General features: G+C 36.5%; 1 protein-coding gene across 1 annotated transcript in view; it reads left to right on the top strand.

Moving 5' to 3' along the window:
* The first annotated feature begins 6,681 nt into the window (after positions 1 to 6,681).
* Positions 6,682 to 24,890, top strand: part of mfsd2aa (MFSD2 lysolipid transporter A, lysophospholipid a) — a 22,926-nt gene continuing 4,717 nt past the window's right edge. Inside the window, exons 1-10 of the mRNA XM_081351601.1 lie at positions 6,682 to 6,939; positions 9,411 to 9,548; positions 11,511 to 11,635; positions 16,189 to 16,312; positions 17,736 to 17,814; positions 22,608 to 22,777; positions 22,867 to 22,957; positions 23,798 to 23,919; positions 24,395 to 24,478; positions 24,774 to 24,857. Of these exons, the coding sequence (XP_081207727.1) occupies positions 6,847 to 6,939; positions 9,411 to 9,548; positions 11,511 to 11,635; positions 16,189 to 16,312; positions 17,736 to 17,814; positions 22,608 to 22,777; positions 22,867 to 22,957; positions 23,798 to 23,919; positions 24,395 to 24,478; positions 24,774 to 24,857 (1,110 nt within the window). The 5' untranslated portion in view covers positions 6,682 to 6,846. The remainder of the gene's footprint in view (positions 6,940 to 9,410; positions 9,549 to 11,510; positions 11,636 to 16,188; positions 16,313 to 17,735; positions 17,815 to 22,607; positions 22,778 to 22,866; positions 22,958 to 23,797; positions 23,920 to 24,394; positions 24,479 to 24,773; positions 24,858 to 24,890) is intronic.

The raw sequence follows: 24,890 nt of genomic DNA, 5'->3' as shown, positions 1-24,890 counted from the left end.
GATAACATACACTGTGTGTCCATGAATGAACATACATGCACATGCTTATGAGAACACGTGCGAGTTAGAGGCGACAGATGTCCACAGTATCAGGTTCATGTAGCCTACACCATACTCATTTTAGAATGTGTGTGTAAAGTTACAGACCTCTACACATTTATGCATTTGGCAGACACTTTTATCCAAAGCAACTTACATTGCATTCAGGGTGCACTTTTAAAAAAAATGTGTTCTTGCTTTCCCTGGGAATCAAACCCATAACCTTGCTAGCATGCTTTACTGATTGAGCTACAGAAAGGCTTTAAAAAAAAAAGTTGAATAGTGATTAACACACTAATCCGAAGTCCTAAATATTGGACAAACAGTATAAAAAGAAGCTGAATGCACAGAGCCTACACATCAGATCGACAAGCTTTTGAAAGATTTGCACTGAAGTAGGCTATGCTATGCTGAACAGCTGCAAATGGGCTATGTATCACCCACACCCTGATTGGCTGGGATTTAAAGAGCAACTTGCAGGTTAGAAGACCCAACAAGTCAATGTATAGAAAAATAATGTAGGAACTAGATTTTCTTAAAAAAAAATTTATAAATACGCTACAGTGGCTTCTGGAGTCGTTTTTGTGAGAAAATTTTACTTCCGCATCTGAAAATGGGCGTGACGGGCGAGAGTCGTGACGTAGCACGAGGGAGAGCGGTCGATTCAAACAACAGAGAAAAATGGATTGCAATGACATTTCGGACGCTGAGGAAATTGTTGACGGACCACAGCCATACAATTATGAGCCTGCTAGGCTGCCAAGAGAGCAGGGACAGGCCAGGATTAATGTTAGACAGAACATATTGGAACTTACAATAACAGAAACTAAGCTTTGATCAGGCGTTTGTCATGCTCATTAATATCCGCCCAGACTAACGTTACGTGATATAACTTAGCGGTTTCTCATCGAGAGACAGAGAGATATTTATTCCTGCAAACATTTTTTGTTCCATAGGTGCTTGTGTGGGAAATGCGAGGCAATGTTTACAGCTGAGGAAAGTCAGTGTTGCAGGGAGGTGGATGGGCGCAGATAGAATTTTTTAACTGGGGGGGACCAAGCTGTCAGCAAATGATTTAAACTCAATTCGTTATTTGCGTAATTTGGGCTTTAACTAGTGCTCAAGTAGTAACTTTGCATAATTTGGGCTAATGATTTGCATTAAAAAGCCATTGGGGGATTGTTATTTGAAATCATGGATAAACAACAATGACCAAAGGTAAACAAAGGCCTACCTGATCACCACTAGCAATGCATGATCAGACTGTTATTTGACTAGTAGCCTATGCCAATCACCCACCAAAACTTCATGTCTTTAGCAAAGTATGTTTTTTTTAAAACATTTGCTTATCTCAGCATACAAAGTCTATCATTATGAACAAAAAGCAAAGAACCTATGTGCAAATAATAATAATACTAATTGTTTGGTTTTTGAAAAAACGAGGTGATTGTTTTTTGTCTCTTCATCGCCTTTATATGACATTTATACAGTCAATTTTTTTCAGTTCAGAAAATCACCGGTTCAGCTCAGAAATAGGGGCTGTTTACACCTGGCCACTTCATGCGTTTTCTGTGATGGGATAGCTATCCGATCGTGAAAAGACCAGGTGTAAATGCCCTCCGAAACGCATTCGAGACAGATTTGAATCCGATCGCTCAAACCACTTCAGGAGGAGGTCTGGTCCGCATCCCAGACGAAACTGAACAAGTGTAAATGCATCTGGTTGTTGAAACCATATATGTAAATTTTACTCCTCCCAAAAATGCTAAAAAATAAACGTGTGAGAGCGTGTTATAGGCTATATGTAATGTTATAGCCAGATATGGCGACGCTACTGGAACAGCATCGCCGCAGACGAGAAGCTGAACATATTCATCAAGCAAACTATCGCAAATCAAAGTGAAAGTAAGTCACAGACGCGGGACCAAGCGCGGGAATTGAAGATCGGATTTAAATCCGTTTTGCAAAAACACGTTTATGTAGGCTATAGTGTACACATAATGTATAGCGAAAACAGTGATTAATCCCCTGTTTTACCGATTTTTGTCGCGTTTCGTAGGGATAGTGACGGCGGGGGACGGATCGGGTCACTATGAATCTGGGGGGGTCATGTCCCCCCCGTCCCCAGTGCCATCTGCGCGCCTGCGTGGATGCATACTGGGCCTTAGTGGAAAATGCCCAACTTCCATGGTTGCAGTTAGTGTTACTACAGTAAAGCCATGGTGAATGTTGCTGATCTGTGGACACTGGATAGTTCGTTCATTCATTGCACAATGTTTATTCCTGGTTTCCACGTCAGCACTGTTCGATCCGTTAATAACGGAGAAATGTGAATATTTCTCACTAGATCTCGCAGCGATGTTATTACTTCAGTGGCGAATTCAAATGCTTTATTTACTGGATCTCGCAGTTAGGCTACAGTGTTGCTTGATCAGGCTCGCGCTGCACTGGTCCAAACTGATAAACAGTCCACACAAACACAATAACGAGTAGCTCAGTTTCGTTCCGCTTACATTGCGTTTGCCAGTTGATGTTGTGCTCGCGCCTACATCCGGCGGGAGAACCCGAAGATGTGTGCATAATTCTCCGGAGTGAAATGTGCGCCACAAACGACCGAGTGTGCGGTGACAGACGCGGCAGTGAAGTCTGCTCTCTTCACCTGAACAAAACGCACCCAAGAACGAAAAGCCTTGTTTTTCCTAGAAGGAAAATGATGGACACGATGTCCTGACAGGCTGGATTTTGTGCAACCAGCACAAACACAATCATTTACCATTATGGCTTCTCTAAAACTCGATCTAAAACTTTCTCTGTCGCTCACTACTGCTCTAACTACTACACCCACAATGAGAGCGCTGGCTGAACGCGAGCTCATATTTACCTCGGCATACGTCATATGACGCGTTGCTATAGGGGGAAAGGCGTATTCCAGAGCCTAGCACATTTTCATCAAAATCTCTACAACCAATTAGATTTCATTAGTAATTTCTACATATGTGTTTTTAAAAAACCTCTTCAGACAATATCAAGTATTAATTCAGTTATAAATTTAACCTGCAAGTTGCTCTTTAAGAGTCTAAGTGTGTTTTAGTCGATCTAAGAATATAGATACATTGAGTCTTTTTGGAACTCTTTTTGAAACTCCCTCTTCACCGCAAACACAGATTCGACTAATTTTATACCCTCATTAATTCCATCATCCACACAGGTAACAGTTGGTGGGACCTCTGTTGGCAGCAGTCTCTTTAAGTGTTTTAAATTCTCATGTAAGAATAGTAACATTAACTTCCTAGTAAATTATATTTAGCAGATGCTTTCCAAAGCAATACAGTACGCTTAATACAGGAACAGCCTCCCTGGATCAACTCGTGGTTGTTAGGTGTCTTATTCATGGATCAGTTGTGTGATCTGAACTTGAATATGCACTCTTTAGTCAGTAGAATAGTCTTCCGCAATGCTTATGCAACGTAAGCTTTATACTCAATACAGTTTTTTGTAAACTTTCCACATTCTGTCATTCCACAGCAGCTCAGAAGGATTGAGATCAGGGCTTTGACTGGGCCAGTTCAGGATATTACCTTTTTATTTTTAAACCACTCCAGCTTTAGCTATCCGTTTTCATTTATTTTCCTGCTGAAAGGTAAATTCTTCCCAGCTCCACCATATTGCACCCAGATTGTTGTACTTTGCTCCATCTATTCCCCTTACAAACATCTTCAGAACTGTTCAGCTATAGTAATAAAATAATCATATATATGGAAGTAATAAAATAAAAGATGTTCTTGAAATAATGTACTTTGCCAAATATAGCTATTAGCATTGCACAAAAGTTATTTTTATGTCATACGATTATTTCCTTAAATTGAAATTGTTGAAATTTCCACATTTCTTCTTGTGAGTTTTGGAATCAAATCAGATTTTTGGAAATTGTTCATGGCCCTCATCATCTCAGATCTTCACATGTTGCATGGTCTTCAAGGGCAGTGTACGTGATTTGCTCTCTCATCAACCTTCATGAAAATACAGGAAGTGGGACATTTTTCATATTTTAACTGCACACAGATGGACTCTAATGAAGAGAGAAGCAACTTTTAGAGGTAGAATAAGGGTGAATGATTTCATCTACCTCAGTTCTAGAGTAAAAAGCCCACAGCTCAAAATCCAATTAACGACTGAAGAATACAACCAACCTTTTTTGATAATCCATCAAACTCAGATGGTTCTTTATTGGCATCAGTGATTCCATGAAGAACCTTTAACATCCACAGAACCTTTACAATGCACAAAAAGGTTCTTTAAAGTGGAAAATTTTTCTTCAGATTATTAAAAGGTTCTTCACACTAAGAAAAACAAATGGTTGTTTTAAGAACTGTTAACTGGAAGGTTCTTTGAGGAATGAAAAATGGTTCTTCTATGGCATCTCTGTGAAAACGTCCTTTTGAAACCTCAATAAAAAGTAAATAATTGCATTACTTAGTTACTTTGTATTGAAAGTAATGCATTACGTTACTTTTGTATTACATTTTTCATGTGGGCTGGCCTTACTTGTTGTATAATATTTGTGTTATTTAACATATTTAATCATTGCAGGTTTGTGTAATATTCTGAGTTTGTATTTCACTGTATGTATTAATTTTGAGGAATACTGAATCTGTTTTTGTGCCAGTGAAACGAGTAAATGCATGTTCACTCGATGTTTAGTCCATCCACAGTCGCACACAACGCCTTTGCATTACTCCCAACTTCTCTATAAGGACGGGAGAGGTGTCAGTCGATGAATGGCAAAACAAAGAAACTTGCATTACTTATTTGAAAAAGTAACTCAGATATTCTGTTGTAAATTTAAAAGTAATCCGTTACTTTACTAGTTATTTGAAAAAGTAATCTGATTACGTTTCTCACGTTACTTGTATTGCGTTACCTCCCAAACATTCATACACAGTTATTTCAAAACCTGCTAACCTAAAACTGTTAAAAAATGACTGTAGTTACAAAAGGGAGAGTTACTAATGGATTTTTTTTCGAATATTAAAATTAGAAGCAGAAAATAATTAAATGCATAAACATAACCCTCACTCTGGCACTTTTTTGCTTACTCTTTTCATTAAAGTCCATCTGTGTGCAGCAAAAATGTACCACTTTTACTACATGCAGAGCATGAAGTATGGAAGTAAAATAATGTTAAATGTTTTTGAAATAAAAAAAGCCTGTTGAATTGCACTACTTGAAAAAATAGGCATTGCATTAACCATGCTTGCATTTTAATGCATTGTATTTTTAAGGCTTGCAAGGTTGAATATTTAAGCTGTGAATATTTCAATTAAAAACATTTCAAACACATTTTCATTAGACCCTGCGACCTCATATGAGGACATTACATTTTTGCCTCTTGACACAATGATAGTCAAATTTGTAAATCTTAGACCTGTTGGCCACATTTTGGGACACTGCCCACACCATCTTGTGGTGATATCACAACATTACACCAATGTCAGTGAGAAGAAAATGGCTGGAATATCAGCAAAACACTTCTACATCAGTTCCCAAAAGAAAAATGACCCAGGTAAAAAAATTATTCAAATTATATGAATGAAACAAATGTATTTATGTACAATACTATCTCTATCATCATATGGACATTGGGACTATAACATTATTTATTCTACCATGTGGTTAGCTAAACTTGGGAATATTTAGATGGATCGCAATAGCATTGAAAAAACAACATTTGTCTGTGTGTGTGTGTGCGTGCGTGCATTACTGAGTTAACATGAATCCTTGAGTATGAGGTATTAAGGGAAACCGAGAGAAAGCTGATAACATGTAGGCCTACACAGGGAAAGTAACAATGAAGTTATTGAATGAAACATAAACACAGCTTTTGTGTGTTTATCATCTTTTCCGCATATATACTGACACAGATAATCATTTTCATTTTATGAACGAATTACTTGTTCAAACTGTTGCTGGTCTTCGTCAACAACACACGCTTTTGCACCTCCTGCTGGTGAGAGTATGCTCAGCAATCTACTGCTTTTCCTGCAGTTCCTGGATGTCAATGTTGAATTTACTGTCGAATTTGAACCACTGAATTTGTGGAAACGAATTTGCAAAGCGAAATAAAATGGACCGAAAATTGCCTGTTGAATATTATAGGTTGTATTTTTAAACAGTTTGAATATTTTGGAAGTGAAATATGAAAGGTGAATATGGATTATTGAATTTTAATAATGAAAATGTGTTTGAAATGTTTTTAATTGAAATATTCACAGCTTAAATATTCAACCATGTTGAATTTCAGCCCATAAAAATGCAAGCATGGTTAATGCAATGCCTATTTTTTTCAAGTATCAGGCTTTTTTTATTTCAAAAACATTTGACATTATTTTACTTCCATAGTGAAGTGCCCTACTGCATATCGAAAAAATCTTATATCATAAACTCCATCTTTTGTGTGTGTGTGTGTGTGTGTGTGTGTGTGTGTGTGTGTGTGTGTGTGTGTGTGTGTGTGTGTGTGTGTGTGTGTGTGTGTGTGTGTGTGTGTGTGTGTGTGACTTTGGAGCAACAGCGTGTGCACTGTGCACATCTTTCGATGCGTGACAAGAGGAAAAAAGCGTGTGGGCGTGAACACGCCACGACACTTCAGAGTCATCAGCATTCAAAACGAGGCAGAAGTGGAGACTGAACAGCATCTCGTTTTTGTTCGACCTTGGAAGCAACTCCCTGTTAAATAGTGTTATTAAGTCTGAACACAAGGATAAAGCAGTGCACTCTGCTCCTGCAATAAAATTACCTCTGATCTGTGTTATGGCAAGAGGAGAGGGGGTCGAACAGTTTTCATCATCCGGTCTGTTTCCTACAGCCAAAGCCGTGCATCAAGATGGAATCAAAATTGCTAAGGTAAGTTACCTAGTTAGAAATTAAATCATTGATGTATATTTTTAGCGCTATGTATTTTTTAATCCAAGTAGGTAACGTTACTCTCAGAGCAAATGGTTTGATTAATTGATAAGGCGGGAGTTTAGATTGATGCTGGATATAATGATTACAGCAGCACGTGTCAGCCGTTATTGAATGCGGAACAGCTGGCTACCAACGAATGACATTGATGTCATATTTGTAAATATAGGCTAAGCCGATGGTATTTATATTTGGGGGATATATGATATGACACATGACGATATTTGTTTCCTATACACACATTAGCTTTACTAAGGTGAGGCGTGTCTGTGAAAACAGCGAAGAAAAGCCGGGTTTAAAGGGGACGTGTGTGTGTTCATTTTGACTCGAAGGAATAGTTAACCCAAAAGCAAATAATAATAATCATTAAAAATCATGTTTTTAGCTTTTTCTTTCCTGTGCATAACAAAATATGTCAGGTGCTGACAGCGTCAAAACTTTGTGGTTGAACTATTCCTTAAAAGTTACAGACGGTGTTGCACATTATTTAAATTAATAGTTCCCTGTTATTTGTTTGCTGTTGTTGGCTAACTAATCCTCCATGATATTGTACTAGATATGTCTCACAGTCAGTGCTGATTACAGGTCAGAGAAGACTACATTTTTACAAACAAGAGAATTGCAATTCAAACTGGTAAATCCAACAATGCACACTACTGCTAATATCTATTTTATAACATATACTGACAACCACCATAATGCAGGTAGTAAAAGAGGAAGCCACATGAAGTATCATGAAGAAGTTCATCACAAGTAGCCTTTTCACAAGCTGAATTAAGGTGCACAGTCATTCATGAAAACACAAAACACCATCACGAAACACGCGTGACACTAAAATAATGCATTAAACAACAGAATATGTTATGTAAACCCCAAATGTGCATAACTGATACCAAAAATAATTAAGAATCATAATTATTTAAACAAAATACTTTAAAACGTGAAGTGTCACCCAGGGAATTCTGGGAATTTCAGTTGACAGTTTTTCACTGTAAATTATAATTTAAATAATTTATAAATTATAATTATAAGTCACTTTACTTTAGCTCACCCAAAATGAAACCTGTATGAGTTTCTTTCTTCTGTTGAACACAAAAGATGATATTTTTAAAGAATGTCAATAACCAGACAGTTGACGGCACCCATTGACTTCCATAGTATTTTTTTTCTACTATGTAAGTCAGTGGATGCCATAAATTGTCTGGTTACCGACATTCTTTAAAATGTCTTATTTTGTGTTCAACAGAAGAAAGAAACTCATACAGGTTTGGAACAACATGAGGGTGAGTAAATGACAAAATTAAAAATTTTGGGAGAAATATCCCTTTAACAGTTTTTTTCTGTAGTGTTTTTACAATTTTTTTACAGTTAAAATTCCACTGTGAACTTTCACATATGCCATTATATGGCATACAAAGTCATATGTAAATCATGTGTGACACTGCATTAGTTCTCTTTCTCTCTGTATATTTTACAGTTTTAAATTTATTTAAAGTTTCAGAAGTCTTAAAGTGATTGTAAAGCACAAGAAGAACGGCCTGGTAAAATATTCTTAATGCTGCAATTTCCCAACAGACCTTTGTTACAAGATTAACACACTCTGCAGACCATGTGCAGGTTCTCAGTGTGTAAAGAGACTGCAGATTAAATGTTTGAAGTTTAAAATCTGGTCTGTGACTGGTCAACGTTAACTGACAAAGCATAGACAACCATTTGGGAAGAACTAACCTCAGAGTCATCATAGTCTGACGAATAATGCTAATGCAGTCATCACACTTAAACAGTTCAAGCATTAGTGGTTGACCCCCCTCAGCATGCTGAGCCATTTAAGGCCAAACAATTGCAAGGATTTTTGCAAGGAATCGTATAGAAAGGAGGGACAAACAACAAGCATAGTTTTAAAGCTACTTCCAGTTAGAGGAAGTAGCAAAGTTTGGCTGCTAGTTTAAATGTGCTGATGGTTCCATAAGCATATTAAAGCCATTAACTAAAGCGTTTACCTATGACAAATGTGCAAGTCAGATTGGTGAAATTACTGTTAATTTGAGGGAGGACCTTAAAGTGCAGGTAGAAGAGCCAAAAGTCCAGTTTATCTGTAATGTCCCTGCAGAGCCAGGGAATAATGAACTTGAGGATCTTATTACTGCTGGACTGAAATGCTAAAAGCCCTCCAGCAGTTCTGAATGGTCTTTGATGCTGAGCACTGGGATCTTTTGGGAAAAAAAGAGCTTCAGATGGAACGTCGCAAAAACACAAACAGAATCCAAACTAAATCAACTCTTCCAGTTAGGGTCTTATCGCGTCCTCTTGCGGTGAAAAGTTCACTGGTCTCTCATGGCTCTTATTTTACTTGCTACAATGACTGTCATTGTTCATCCTTTCATAATCTCTCTTTTTTGTCCTCCTTTCAGCTCTCACCGCAGCAGGAGAGGAAAAGACCTCTGACTGTGTGGAGTAAGGTGTGTTTTGCAGTCGGAGGGGCTCCGTATCAGATCACAGGCACCGCCCTGGGCTTCTTTCTGCAAATCTTCTTGCTTGATGTGGCGCTGGTGAGTGTATATATATGGGAATGCTATACCTGAATGCAGAGGATCTATACCGCAAGACCTCAACACCTTCTGATTATAAAAATAAACTGGCTCAGCTATTGTTTTTCTTACCATGTCATATCACTCCATATGGATAGATAGAATGGTGAGAAAATCATCTCTCCTTGCAATCATCAAACAAAGCAAGTGAACAGTGACCCAGAGCCCCAGGTCAAGGGCAGAAATGAGAGTGAGGGAGACAGAAAGAGAGCATGTGAGAGGGCGAAAAGCAGATATAAAGCTGTTGTCTTGCAGTGTAACTTTAACAGTCCTCCGCTCCAGTTATCTTATTCAAAACCCCTGCTGCTTCATTATTGTGGCCGTTCCCATAGCGACAGCCAATATGATCTCTTCATCCGAGATAGCCGAGCAAATGAAGGGATTGATATGAGATGTAGTTACAAAAAAATCATTATTAATGTTTATAATATCTTAATATCATCATGCCTTATAGTAGCAGAATGAGACGTTACATTTTGCAAGAATATAAACAATTGTACAGTTGAGATTTGAAATATAATATATATAGCTTTACTGTATGTGAGTATGCTGTATATGTATAGGGATGGGAATATCTAAGCACCTTATGATTTAATTACGATTCAGACGGCTGCGATGATAAAACGATTATTGATGCATCTTTTTTTTCTATACAGGATTTCATTTTTCTCACTGTGTGATTATGTATGTGGATAAAGTTGGATATCATTTTTATATCTAACTTTATATATCGAACTGTGCGATAATATAAGCCACATTTTGCAATGATATAAACAGTCACGCTGCCGAGATTTGCTTTACAGTATATAGTTGTACATGAGTGCACTGTATATATGCAGATAAAGCTGGAAATACTTATGTATCACACTTTATACATAGACCTGTGCAATAATATATTTAACATTTTGCAATGATTTAAACAATCATGCTGCTAAGATATAGTATTTATTGTAGGGTTGAGGGAATTCTAGGGTTGAGTTGTGATTCTGTCTTCTACCGATTCACGTCGATTCACAAATTTTAAATGTCGATTTTTCTTCACTTCTTTAACTTCGCAGTACTACTTAAAGTTATTGGCATGTTATAGTGTTATTAATAATGATAAGCCGCAAAAACTGACTCGAATTCAGTTCTTTTTCACAGCTTATTGTGCTTACATAGTTAAATGCACACACAATTATGTCAAAATGCACATCGTGTGGAGTATTCATGTAAACACAGTCTGTTATGTCCTACATGAACGTAAACAGTTAGGAGAAAATTGGATGTGTAACAGTATGTTAGATCTGTGCATTCATTCTTAAAGGGGCAGCAGCCTCATAAACTGTTGCTGTCCGTTTCATTAATGCTAATTAAAAAAAACACTCACTACTTTTGACTGATTCACTTTTGCATCTCTAAAATGAATCAGTTTATATTTAATTCATACGGTGAAGACTATACACTACAGTTTTATTTTTACACTTGATCATTCATATCATATTGGGTTGAATAAAATGGGAAGAAATGCTAAATAAATTTTAAGGTTCACATTTAATTCAGTGGGATTTTTTTTCTTCAAGACGTATTACACTGTCTACCGCAGTCAAATAGTAAAAGTAAATAGAATCACATCTATTCATATGTCGAATCGTAATTTGATTCGAAATCGAGAATCTAAAATTGTGAGGTACCAAGAGATTCCCACCTCTGATATATTGATTTATGTGAGTGTACTGTATGTAAAGTTGGATGTACTAAACATATATTGCAGAGTGATAATAAAGTTTAACACAGGTTACACAAACCGCTTTGTCCAACCCTGTGGGATTTTCTGAACAATTATGTTGATTCCATTACAGTGGATTCTTACAGTTGAGACTTTTAGAGAGCAATGCTGCATGTAAATCCTACACTGACTATTGACCGAGTTTGTCTTTCTAGTTGGATCCCCTCAATGCTTCTGTGATCCTGTTTGTGGGTCGGGCCTGGGATGCTGTGACTGATCCTACAGTTGGGTTTTTAGTAAGCAGAACCCCATGGACACGACACGGACGCATGATGCCCTGGTATGTGGCTTTTAAGAATGCACACAATTATGGCGAATTTCACGATTCGATTCGATTTCGATTCACAAGCTTTCGATTCGATATCGATTATTTTGTGTATATATATATCAGGTACAGTACATGGCAAATTTTCTCAAGGGAAAAAAAATCTCTCAACTAATGCTGTAAACTATATGCATGGGAGTCAGTTGGTACTACATTACTATTATATTTTTAATTAACTGATTCGTATGCAAACACTTAATACACTCAAGGAAGTTTTTTAAAGTTATAATACAACTTTACCATTACATAATTATATTTCTACTCCAGTTAGTTTTTTTTTAAACTATATAAACATTTAAATGACGGCTGTCATAAAAACATTGATTTGTTCAAACATGCATTAAATATTGAAGAACAATTCAAATTATAATGAATAATATGGTGCTTATATTTATCAAGATGCTCCTCTCTAAAATTATTTTTTCTAGCTGACGAGGTATGGTCACTGAATATGATTGTTCTGAGATAAATTACGTGACATTGTTTACAAGATGTTTTATTGATGTCTTTCCACGGTTGAAACACTGATTGAACGATTACATGAGACATGATACGGACTGCTTTAAGACGTACTGTATCTTTTAACATACCTTCAGATGTTCATGTTTATTTTACGCTGTAACTGGTATTAAAGCGGTGGAGATGATCATTTCATGTGATTCATGCCACTTCTCTTGAACTGAGGCGCTACAGAGATCTATCACGGCACATTAAACAGCGCCAAAACGGTATTTATATTTTTAATTTTGTAATAAGATGGACAGAATTTGAAATCTGAGACTTTGTTTCAAAAAAAGTAACAATGCACATAGCTTATTGCGATTTACATTAATAGACTAAAAGATTCTTGAGATTTAAGAACTGATATCGTTTCGTAAAAATGAGAATCGATTAAAATCAAGAAATCAATATTTTTTCCTCAGCCCTACACACAATGAAATTGTCCTGTAATGCAGGCTGAATGTGAAATGTCCATGATGCTACTTTTTAAATTCATGGGAAAATGAAATGAAATCAAAACTCTGTGAAAACCCAGCCATTCCCACAGTTTCAGCTTAGTTCGATAAAGAGTGAAAGATGCATATCTGAGAGTGAGAAATGAGCAGTAGCTATGGTGATGGAGTCAAGTTCATCTGTTATAAGAGGTTACTAGAGTGTACAAGAGTGCCACGTGGTGTCATTTCTCTGGGATTTTGCTGACTGCTCATGCATGCACTCAGATGTGTCATGAAAACTATAGACAAAAATGCAAATAAAAAGGTTTATAGGGTTGTTTATCTTCAATCCCTATCAGTAATCCAAAAGAAAAGGCAGTACACACACCCTCACTCTCCATAAGTGGGAACTTACTGGTTCTCTTTATATACGTTCATTATAAAACATTATCCATGGCTGAGAAAATTATACTCATTAATTGGAATGAATTAGAAACTTTTTAATAAAATGAATTGATTGAATCAAACTTTCAAAGACAAATAGTTTGTTTGTGAGTGTGTACAAGTATTCAAAATGAAATCAAGTGAAATGCAGTGCAAATCTATTGTTATATTTATGAGAGGTGTGTTTTAATGACATGTGGGGTGTTGAGTGCAGAAAAAACCTCTTGCTTTCTGATTGGCTCAGCTGAACACACCACCAGAATTGACCAATCATGATCCAAGCAGCATACAGGATATATCTGAGAGGGGCAGTTTGAAACAGCGGTTTGTTGCTGTGTCAGAGTCTTTGAGTTTCAGTTTTGAGTTTACTGGGTACATTGGCAGCCATATAGATGGGGAAATGTGTATGAGAAAGACAGAAGGCTTATTAATATATAAAAAAAAAATGTGTACGATGTGATTTGTGTATTTTGATTAAATTCTGATACCTTTTAATAATTAAATGACATTATTTTATTCAAATAATACATTTGACATTTTATTTTGACCATGTTGTCCTTCTAACAAAGAGATTATGTCAGTCTGCCCATTCACTCAGCTCAGAAACTGAATATCAATACTTTGTCAATGTATTGATGTAAGCATGTATTGTGAAGCTAAAGTGCTGTTATCCCGCTCTGCTAATCGCCAGATGTGTGTAGCATGTGCATTTTAAAAGCCTGATAGCATGAACATAAGTGCAGTTTATTTGAAGGAAGTGGAGCGACATGGACATGACCTGTATTGGACTTCTCCAGGGTGGCCAACCCCAGTAATAGACTGGGAGGATTTTACAGGATCCCCTAGGGCACTTATAGTACGATTAGCCGTCTCTTGTTGATGGCTGGTTGGTTCTGTTCATTTAGCAACTAAACATATTTTGTGCTTTACTGCACAGTAATGGGTCGTATGGTGAGTGACCATACCTGTCAACATTTGGGTACCAAAATACGGGAGACCTGGGGGGGTCAGTTCAGTTTCATGTCATCTATACATTACACACCCCATCGCCAAATCATAGAAAAATTCTGTTAAGACAGTTGTATTCATCTTAACAATACACAACAAATCAATATACAGAAAAACAGATTTCTAAAGTATGGTATAGGCCACAAATCTGTGAGTAGGCTACAGTTTTCAAAACTGAACAGGTGATGTTGTATAATATTCAGTTACTGTAAGAAACTGTCCCAGCGGGTGGAGTATACTGAATATTACACATCACCTGTGTATAGCCTACTCCATTAACTGGAACAGATTTTCACTGGAACTGAATATTACATCCAAATATTGTTATGTAATCAATCAGCATATTTTTGTGTAACTTCACCTATTGGAACTGTATTTCACAAATTTTTCACCGTTGTACGTATTTATTTTTTTTTTTTTCTGTATAGTTCTATTTTGTTAATAAATTTTGCATTCTATTTTGGCTTTCTCGTGTGTCCCTATTTCTGTTGTGTCCCTTTTAAGCCACGGGGCGAAACGGGTACAGATTGAAAAACCAAAGCAACTGTACGGTTTACAAATCTGAGCACAGCTGAGACTTTTTCTCTGGTAGCCTGCGATGTCAAATGTATTCCCAGGAATGAGTGATGCGCTTTCCGCTTTTAAAGTTTTATAAAATAAATAGCCTATATGGCTTGAATGGTTTAAAAGCATTAGCAAGAATAAAAGCGCATCATATAATGTAACGCCATGCAGCCAAAGGATGACAGAAAAAAACGGTGCTGCGTTAATTGCGTTAAATATAAAAATATAAAATAGTCTTTTCCCATTTCTACCAGTAACGCTTATTCAACTTCCCGCGTCTACTACCTGCGCAGATATCGACGGCACAACTGGGTTGTAGGTTGCCAGGTTGAGCTCACAAATGGGTTGAAATTTGTATGATGTGTTGATTGCGTGAGTAGGATAGGCTTTATACAAGATCTGGCAACTGGACAACCTTGGAATAATATATTGATGTGATTATTCATATAATGACGTTTGGGCCATACAAATAACGGGAGTTTCACGGGAGAAATAACAAAACGGGAAGGGGGCGAGAGATGGGTGTGAAATACGGGAGACTCCCGGGGAAAACAGGAGTGTTGACAGGTATGTTAGTGACAGTCAAAAATACTAATACAATTACATTTATTCATTTAGCAGACAGCTTAAAAAATAGTTTTTTTGTTTTTACCGGAAATTACATTTAAAGTTTTAGCCGAAAACTAAAACCGATACTAACGACTTATGTTCAGGTTTTTCATTTCAAGAAACCCCAACACTTCAGGTCGACTTTGAACCTGGGCCATTTCTCCATTACAATATTGCATGAGAAACAGAGATCCCATCAGTTATCCAGATACAGAAGATACTTAAAGTGTAAACACACCATGTACTGATTGGCTAATGATCCGGTCTGCTTGATCAGATCCCGGTGATCGCGTGTTTATGCCAAGTGAAAACACAGCCTATTTCAGATGGACAGAAAAAACATTGCTACTCAAACCAAAGTTGCACTGTATGTATTTAACCTACTACTTCTGTGAAAACATGAGCATACAATTGAGCAGACTGTGTGGAATACTGTATCCCAGAATGCAATGTGTTTGTTTTGTTTGTTTTTTGTTTCAGTTTTTCTCTCCTGCTGTACACACTGCTTTCATTGTCAGTCTGAACTTTCGATTTCAGAGTCTCTTAGTGGTCTGTGTTTTCCTAGTAGACTCTCTGATGGGATTGGTGCTCAGAGCTTTGGAATAAGGTGGTGTGATTAAAGCCTTTTCACGCCCGCCAAATTCTTGTTGGCTCAGTTAGTTTGACATGCTGTGAAACCATGTACAGCAGAGAGGCCCTTGTTCAGAGCCACAGGGGGAAGCCTTCTTACCTCACTTAACCTCATACAGATGAGCTAATACACACGTAAAAACACCCTTGTTACCGTTTTCAACCTCAAACACCAAATGAGCAGAGATGCTGTGTGGGATTTTTGAAACATTTTTACTGATTCTACTGTAAAAACTGAAGTTGAACATTTGTAACAGGCCTCAGTTTGTACAAGTAGATGATGATGATGATGATGATGATGGCCTTCTCTCTCTGCAGGATTCTGGTGTCCACCATACCGGCTGTATTGTGTTATTTCCTGATATGGGTGGTTCCGCCTATAGAGGAGGGAAAGATTATGTGGTATCTGCTCTTCTACTGTCTCTTCCAGACTCTCCAGACAGTTAGTACATTTAGTACATTATACACATATTTATAGTTCTTGATGAATTAAATGTAACATGATGTGATGATATATATATATATATATATATATATATATATATATATATATATATATATATATATATATATATATATATATATACACGCACACACATATATACATTCTTGCATGACAACTCATTTAAACACAATTTGCGTATTTGTAGTAAAAAAAGCTTTTTGATCTAAATGATAACACTGAAATGTTTAAAATTAGGTAGGAATGTCCTTTAAACTTATCTTTTAATTTTAAAAATAATATATTTTAACTACTTTAAATGTTTTTTTTTTTATGAAAGAGTAGGACTGCAAGGAAAAGCCGATAAAGGACCTGTATAAATGAAATCTCCTTTAATTCTGTTTAAATCACATACTCATACTTCCATAATTTTTAATGACTTTATTATATAGTAAAGCAGGGGTTCTCAAACTCAAACAGGGGGAAAACATTTCCAAGGACCCCCTCATATTTATAACAGTGACTGAGTTAATGAACACAGTATGTTTTTTTTTGCACAAATGGTCTCCACCCTGGGTTGTACGCAGGGTTTTTATAAATACTGAGGTCTCGAAAGTGATCTTATCATCGCGATTTGCAATATCATTGCAGCACCAAATTAGAGTGAATATTAGGCAATTATATTATATATAATTGTATTTATATTATATAAAATTATACAGCTTTTATTATATACAGTATATATGGGGACCTCAGTGGTGGGTATGGCCCTGTCTCCACCCTATGCACTTTTTAACAATACAGCACAATTTTATAATTTACTGTATTTTCCAGAAAATAAGTTGCACCTGAGTGTCTCAAACTTCATCACGTTGTTGAGAAACACACACACGCAGGCATGCACACATAAAATATGTAGGCGTATTAGGCTACTTCCCTCAACATACAACATTTATTTTAAAACGGCAAGTCTAAATGAATCAATTTGAATCGAAACTGAAACTGCACAGAGGTTGGGCTCGCGCATCTCTCATTCGGTCCAAAGTTTCCATATTTAAGATGTAGCCTAACATTTGGATGCTAAACTATTTATGTTAACCATTTATGTAAAGAAAGCTTCATGCTTCAGTCCCAATATAAACCAGCATCTTCACATGCGGAGAAATGAGATGCATGTAAATAGCATGTTTCAGATGATAAAGAAAACGCGACTTGTAGTCCGGAAAAAACTGTAGGCTGTAACCAAATTATTTCGCGGACCCCCTGGCTATGGGTCGTGGACCCCACTTCGAGAACTGCTATAGTAAAGAATCAGAAGGTGTGTCCAAAATTTTGACTAGTTGTGCATAACAAATGCATTGTTACTTTGCATATTTATGGAATTCAGCCAGCAATGAGTAACTGTGTGTTTGTGTGTGTTTAGTGCTTTCATGTGCCGTACTCCGCACTGACCATGTTCATCAGCACTGAGCAGAGGGAGCGAGATTCAGCCACAGCATACCGTAAGAGCATTTACACATTTTAATGCATTACTGTTGCAATCGGCTACATAATATACACAGCAAACACATTATAACTGAAGAATACTCTACAATTTGGGGTAAGAATTTTTCAATGTTTTTGAAAGAAGTCTCTTATGCTCACCAAAGCTGCATTTAGTTGATCAAAAATATTTCACAGGTTTTTTTTTAATGTTATTACCATTTAAAATATCCATTTAATTTTTTTCCTATATTAATATATATATATATGAAATGTAGTCCTGTACTGAATTTTCAGCAGCCATTACTTCATTCTTTAGTGCCACAAAATCCTTCAAATATCATTTTTAAATATGCTTAGAAACATTTATTATTATTATTATTATTTTTATTGACAATTTATTTTAGCAGAAACCATTTCTACTTTTTTCAGGATTCATTGATAACTAGAAAGTTGAAAAGAACAGCATTTGTTTTAAATATATTTTTTGATATTTAAAAAGTCTTTTTGGCGTCGGTGACTTTTGATCAATTTAAAGCATGGATAATTGATGGATAAGTGTTAATTTCTTTAAAAAAAAATGTTACAAAATATCTTGCTGACCCCATAGTTTTGAAGAGTGTGTGTATGATGTGTGACACCTAGGGGTGTAACAAATCAAACCAAAAAAACACGGTACACTTATGTCACAAACAAATTTTTCTGACATTTGAATTTTGACATCTGAATTTTTTTGACATTTGAATAAATAGTAATTAAGGGTGTAACGGTACACATATTCGTCCCCAAAATTTTCTGTATGCTTCTTATGTGTACAAGACGAAGAGAGCATTGTGGCCTAACCATCAATAATCACAAAAAGCTCCACGTTTTGTTACTTTTGATAAGAGACACGATAATCTCTTCCTCTAATATTAGTTACAAAATAAACATGAATGACCATCTGATGGTGTGTTGAAAGATTCAGTACAACTTACTGAAACACGTCATATCTCCTGTAATCGCTCAATCAGTGTTTCAACAGCGGAAAGACATCAATAAAACAGCTTGTAAACAATATGTCATGTAACATTACAATTACCTCAGGCCCCCATGGAGACCCTGGGCACCCCCTTGCTGTTCGTTAAAGGCGACAAATGCGGCAACTTGTCCCAACTACTCATGACGTGCCCTGGATAGATAATGGCAATTAAATCAGCCATATGTTTCTCTTCCCTGAAGGCAGTGGCAAAGGGTCAATCAAGCAATATGAACATTAGTTCTTCTTGCAAGAGTATATCATCCTCGTGTCCCTGATATCTGCTGGAGTTCCGCGGCTCAGTGCATCCCCTGGTTGAGCTCCGAGGTGGGTGGGGAGCAAAGATGATCAATCAAAATTAAGACAAATATGGCCAACAAACAAACCTCAAAAAGGTATATATTGGAAAAGAATTCAGATGAAGACATAAACGTGGATGTGTACTGATAAAATAAAATTTTTAAATTGGTTTATCCTCTTAGAATGGTTTCCAATAAAAGCCACCACCCACCCATATCTGAACAGCAGTAGAGCAATAATTAGAACAAGAGAACTTCAGGATATGGATGAATCTGAAATAGCCACAGAATTAACACAAGAAGGTGTTACAAGTGTGAAGAGGATTTCAATCAAAAAAGGAGATCAAATAATAAAGACTGGCACATACAGTCATGTGAAAAAGAATCCTATTGAATTCTGTGGTTTATGTATCAGGACATAATAAAAAATAATCTGGTCCTTGGCAGGTCTTAAAATGAGGTAAATACAGCCTCAGATGAACAACAACACATGACATATTACACTGTGTCATTATTTATTTGAAAAAAAACTAGGCCAAATAGAAAAGCCAACTAAGTACAACCCTTACTGCTTCCATAGGAATTAGAGGGTAAGTAGCAATCAGGCACTGCTAATCAAATGTCTTTGATTTACTGATCATCAGCAGGTGTGATCAGCTCTATAAAAGCAGAAGTTTTGGTAGTTTGTTGGTCTGGAGCATTCAGGTGTGTGTTAACACAATGCCAAGGAGGAAATCAGCATTGATCTTCGAGAAGCAATTGTATCAGCCATCAATTAGAGAAGAAACAAAACATTTTGAAGTCCATCATTCTACCGTAAGGAAGATTATTCAAAAGTGGAAAACATTCAAGACAGTGGCCAAGTGGACTTCCCAGCAAATTTACCCCAAGGTCAGACAAATGCCCACAAACCTCAATGAACTGAAGCAACGTTGTAAAGAATAGTGAGCCAAAGTTTCTTCAGAACGATGTGAGAGACTGATACTGTCAAACAGAAAACGATTCCTTCAACTTATTGCTACTAAAAGTACCTCTACAAGCAATTGAATCATTGGGTGTCCTTTGTTTTTCCACCCATGGCTTTTCCATTTTGGCTTTATTGTTGTTAAATAAATGATGACACAGTGTAATGTCATGCGTTGTTCATCTGAGGTTGTATTTACCTAATTTAAGACCTGCTAAAGACCAGAGGATTTTTATTATGCTCTGATACATAAAACCATACAATTCTAAAGGGTGTGCTTTCTTTTTAACATGACTGTATATCCTGATTTTCAACAAACCTCATCCACCAGAATGAATCCATTTAGGATATCTGAGAGTCCCTGTCGACATCTTCATTCCAAATACTCTGAGATGCTTCAACTGTCAGAGGTTTGGTCATAGTTCTGCTGGAATACCCGAACAAATCTTTTTGTCATAACTGAAGGACATAAGGGAAACTGTTCAAAATTGCAGGAATTGCACAGGTGACTATCCATCTCCATCAAAGAACTGTCCCTCATGGATAAAAGAAAAAGAAATTAAAAAAGTGAAATGCCTTTTAAAAGAGTGAAAGACTATGCAGAAGGTTGAAATGTTTCCTATTTTTCAGTTTGAAAAATCAAGTGGATGAGTACAGATCTGACCTTTTGAGAGAGAAAAGCCATAATTAATCAGCAAAACCTCAACTTCAACAAAATCACAAAGCACCCAAACTTCTAGTTAAACACAAACTGAAACTAGTGAAGACCAAAGTTTAGAACAGATCACAGAAAGCTGACTCCATTAAAGACGTAAATATGGCGGAGAGCATAGCTCCCTGCAGTCGAAGCCCCTCTCCTAAAAGTAGGAGTAGAGGCCAGGTACCGATCTTACCAACATAATACCTGTTTAATTCAGTGGAATTGTCATTGTGTTAAGGCAAATTTTGCAGAACTTCAACATCTAGCCATGATTCTCAATCCTTTTGGTTTTTGCCTTTTAAAAAAATTGAAGATTTTATTAATGACAACGATCTGTGGCTTATCAACGATGGCTCAAATACCTACTTGCACCCAGGACATGGAACATATTCTGCAGTTGACATAACAAAATGTGAATCTGAACTTTTACTTGATTTTTCGTGGCAAAAATGGGATGATTTATGTCGAAGTGACCACTCATGACCTCCATAAGATCAGATTTTCAACATAAAAACCCTAGATGGAAACTTTAAAAAAAGCCAACTGATTCCTTTTTCAGACACAGGGCTATGAATTTTTTATATAGCGCTTCATGAATGTGAAGACCATGTTTTACAGATGTGCTTATGGAAATAGCAAATGAAATGATACCAAAGACATCATCAAAGCCAAGTCGTAGGACCAATCCATGGTTTGATGACAATTGTAAAAAGGCTTAAAGATCTGAGAAAAGCAGAGAGGATCTTCAACAAACAAAGGAAAATTTAATCAAGTTTAAAATAAGCTGAGCACAAGGACGTAGAGTCATAAATGATGCAAAGAGACAGAGGTGGTCCTCAAGTACGGCATTTTAAACATCAGGACACCCTTTTAACCACAAGCCAAGAAATAACTAATGTTCTAGTAATGTCATTCGAAAAGAACTCTTCACTAGAAAACTGTCGTTTTGAATTTAAGAAAATATGAACACGGTAGGAGCAGAACCCCTTTTTTTTTTTCAAATATCACTGAACCATAAAATCAACCTTTTTCTATAGAGGAGAAACAGGTTTACATGGAATATTTCAGAATGTATCACCCAAATGTGCTTTAGATTTTCTATCTCATGTCAAGTTGAAATGTTTTATATAATAATTAAAATTTTATGGATTGTGATATTGACCTTGTGTTTGCCATAGCCCTCATGCTAACATGGCGCTAAACCTTAATAAACAAACATTTACCTCAGGCAAGCCATTCAGTGTCCACAGCTTGTTAGTTCGCTAGAGAAATGAACTCTTTTGTTAAATATATGCACTATATTAGCCTGTATATTCATTATATTTTACTTAACCTGTTAGTGCTGTTAACCATCTTAATTATTTAATGTATGTTTAAATAAATCTGTCATGAAATAGTTGAACTTGTAGTTCAACAACAAATTGGAGTAAAAACATAATTGCATAATTAGATTTAGAAGTTCATATCTAAAAATAAATAGTAACTGAATTTAGGCTAATAGTTTAGGCTCTATTGTTAACCTTTAATATTATAGTAATGTGCAAGTAAGGGCTCCCAATATAGTTTACACCATTAGCAGAGACAATTGTTTTTATCCTTAAACTTCATTATAATTGAATTCATTTAAAGAAAGTGACACAATTTGTTCAGTAAACCACCGATTAATAATAAAAAAAATTAGCCCCCCTGCACTGAACCGTGACTTCAAAACCGAGGTGCGTACCGAACAGTCAGTTTTGTGTACTGTTACACCCCTACTGACAGCTGTTTATTCCCAGCATACACATTTTGACTGCTTTGGTGGCTTATTTTCTGTTTTGTCTCTCTCTCAGGCATGACTATAGAGGTGTTTGGTACAGTAATTGGCACTGCCATCCAGGGGCAGATTGTGGGCATGGCCAACGTCCCCTGCATTAACAACACAATCCTGAGCAACAGCTCTAATCACTCTGTGCATGGCAATTACTCTCAGATCTTAATGGAATATAGAATATTTAATGAGGTGAGGGGAGTGTGGTATAAAGTAGAGGATGGTTTCAAATCTCATCAACATTCTGCACATGAATAATCATATCTTTCTCTCTTTTACAGAGGCGTGCATATATGATTGCATCTGCAGTCATAAGTTTGATCTACATTCTGTGTGCTGTTGTGCTGTTTTTTGGAGTAAGAGAGCAGGATAGTGAGTTACTTCTCTTTGCATACACATTCACACTGAGTCAGTACAAAATGTGGAATATAAAAACATTCAAATAAAACAGTAAGCCAGAGGCCATGAGTTACACTGATTTTATAGCAAGGTAACAGTGATATAATGGTAATAGTTACTAGGCATGCACCAAAAAAATTCTCTCTCTCTCTCTCTCTCTCTCTCTCTCTCTCTCTCTCTCTCTCTCGATCGAACGAACGAACGAACTTCTGTCGAATTCATATAGTAGTCTAACTCGGGTATTTCCAAACTTTTTTGTTAAACTAAAATATTTACTTTGAAAGTCCCTCCTGAGATTTCAATTCATATTTAAATAATTTAACAACACATTCACATGGTTCATGGTTCTCTGATATTTAATCTTTTTATTAAATGTTTTATTTTGTTTATCTTTTTGGTAAACTTTAGTTTAGGGTCCAATTCACACTATTAACTAGTTGGTTATTAGCATGCATATTACTAGGATATTGGCTGTTTATTAGCACTTATAAAGCACATATTAATGCCTTATCCTCCATGACCAGATTCTACACAATACCTAAACTCAACAACTACTTTACTAACTAATAACAAGCGGTAATTGGGAGTTTATTGACGCAAAGTTCATAGTTAATAGCTAGTACATAGTGAGAATTGGACCCTAATCTAAAGTGGGACCATTTTCTAAAAAATTTATTTTCATTTGACATTTTTATGATTTAATTATTAGCTTTTCATCGAATCACAAACCCCAGTTTAGGAAACCCTTGTCTATTTTTATTAACATTGAATGTGTTTTTTGATGCATTTAATGATTTCCTTCATCTTTTTCAGATCAGGGTGGTTTAAAAGCACAAAAGCGTGTGTCGTTTCAGAACGGTCTGCGGCTGGTAATAGGTCACGGGCCGTATGTTAAACTGGTGCTGGCCTTCCTCTTCACTTCTCTGGCCTTTATGGTAATAAAAACGTGTTGGTGTCTTTTAAAAGGCATGCATGTTCGTTCGTATATGCTGAAATGTACTTATTTTAATTCCTGATTTATGATGAGAGATATCCCTGATTTCACATTGTTTACAAAAGACGAAAATGTTTTCTTTTAACTGACAAATTCTCAGGCCATGAATGTCTGTGATAGTATGTTTAAGTGAAAGCAGTTTCTGGAACTGACCACGTCACAGCTCTGTTACAGAGATGGGCTATGTGTGTTAAAACAAAGAGAGCCACAGAGAGAGAGAGAGACAGAGAGAGACGCTGCCATGCAAGAGATTAGGTTTAGAATCACAGTCAGCATTAGGACAGGTCTGCGTTCAAAAGTAAAGTTCAGAATTGGTTTGAGATTGAAGTTGGGTTTGAAATGAAGACACTGAATGGACAATAATCATCAATCGTTTGAAGGAATCTCAGTTGGTCTGTCTGTTTTTTCTTTCTCAGCTGCTGGAGGGAAATTTTGCTTTGTTCATCAAGTACACGCTGGGATTCAGAGAGGATTTTCAGAACATCTTACTGGTCATCATGGTGAGAGTGTTTTCAACCGACCACTTGAATAAATGTTTTTGTACGCTTCTAAATCGTTTGGTTTCGTGTTATAAGAGAACTCTCGGGTTTAGATGAGGTTAGCAGTCTCCATAGTGATGAAAGACATGCTTTTCTAGTTAAAAAAGCAGCATGACTTTGAGGCAACAGATGAAAAGACTTTTTAACTTCAGCAGTGTGTGCTGATGCACACTATTATCTGATTCTTGCATAATATGGTAATGAGGGTTTGTAGTGGTCAGTCGTAAATAAATGTTTGTGCAATTTTTCCTCCCAGCTGTCTGCCACTATTACCATTCCCATGTGGCAGAAGTTCCTATGCCGATTTGGGAAAAAGACTGCTGTATACATCGGCATCACAGTGGGTATCTGATTGTCCTGTTACGTTAGTGAG

The sequence above is a fragment of the Scardinius erythrophthalmus genome (genome assembly GCF_964197995.2).
Source record: "Scardinius erythrophthalmus genome assembly, chromosome: 21".
Taxonomy (NCBI): Eukaryota; Metazoa; Chordata; class Actinopteri; order Cypriniformes; family Leuciscidae; genus Scardinius; species Scardinius erythrophthalmus.
This window is presented reverse-complemented; position numbering and strand designations above follow the sequence as displayed.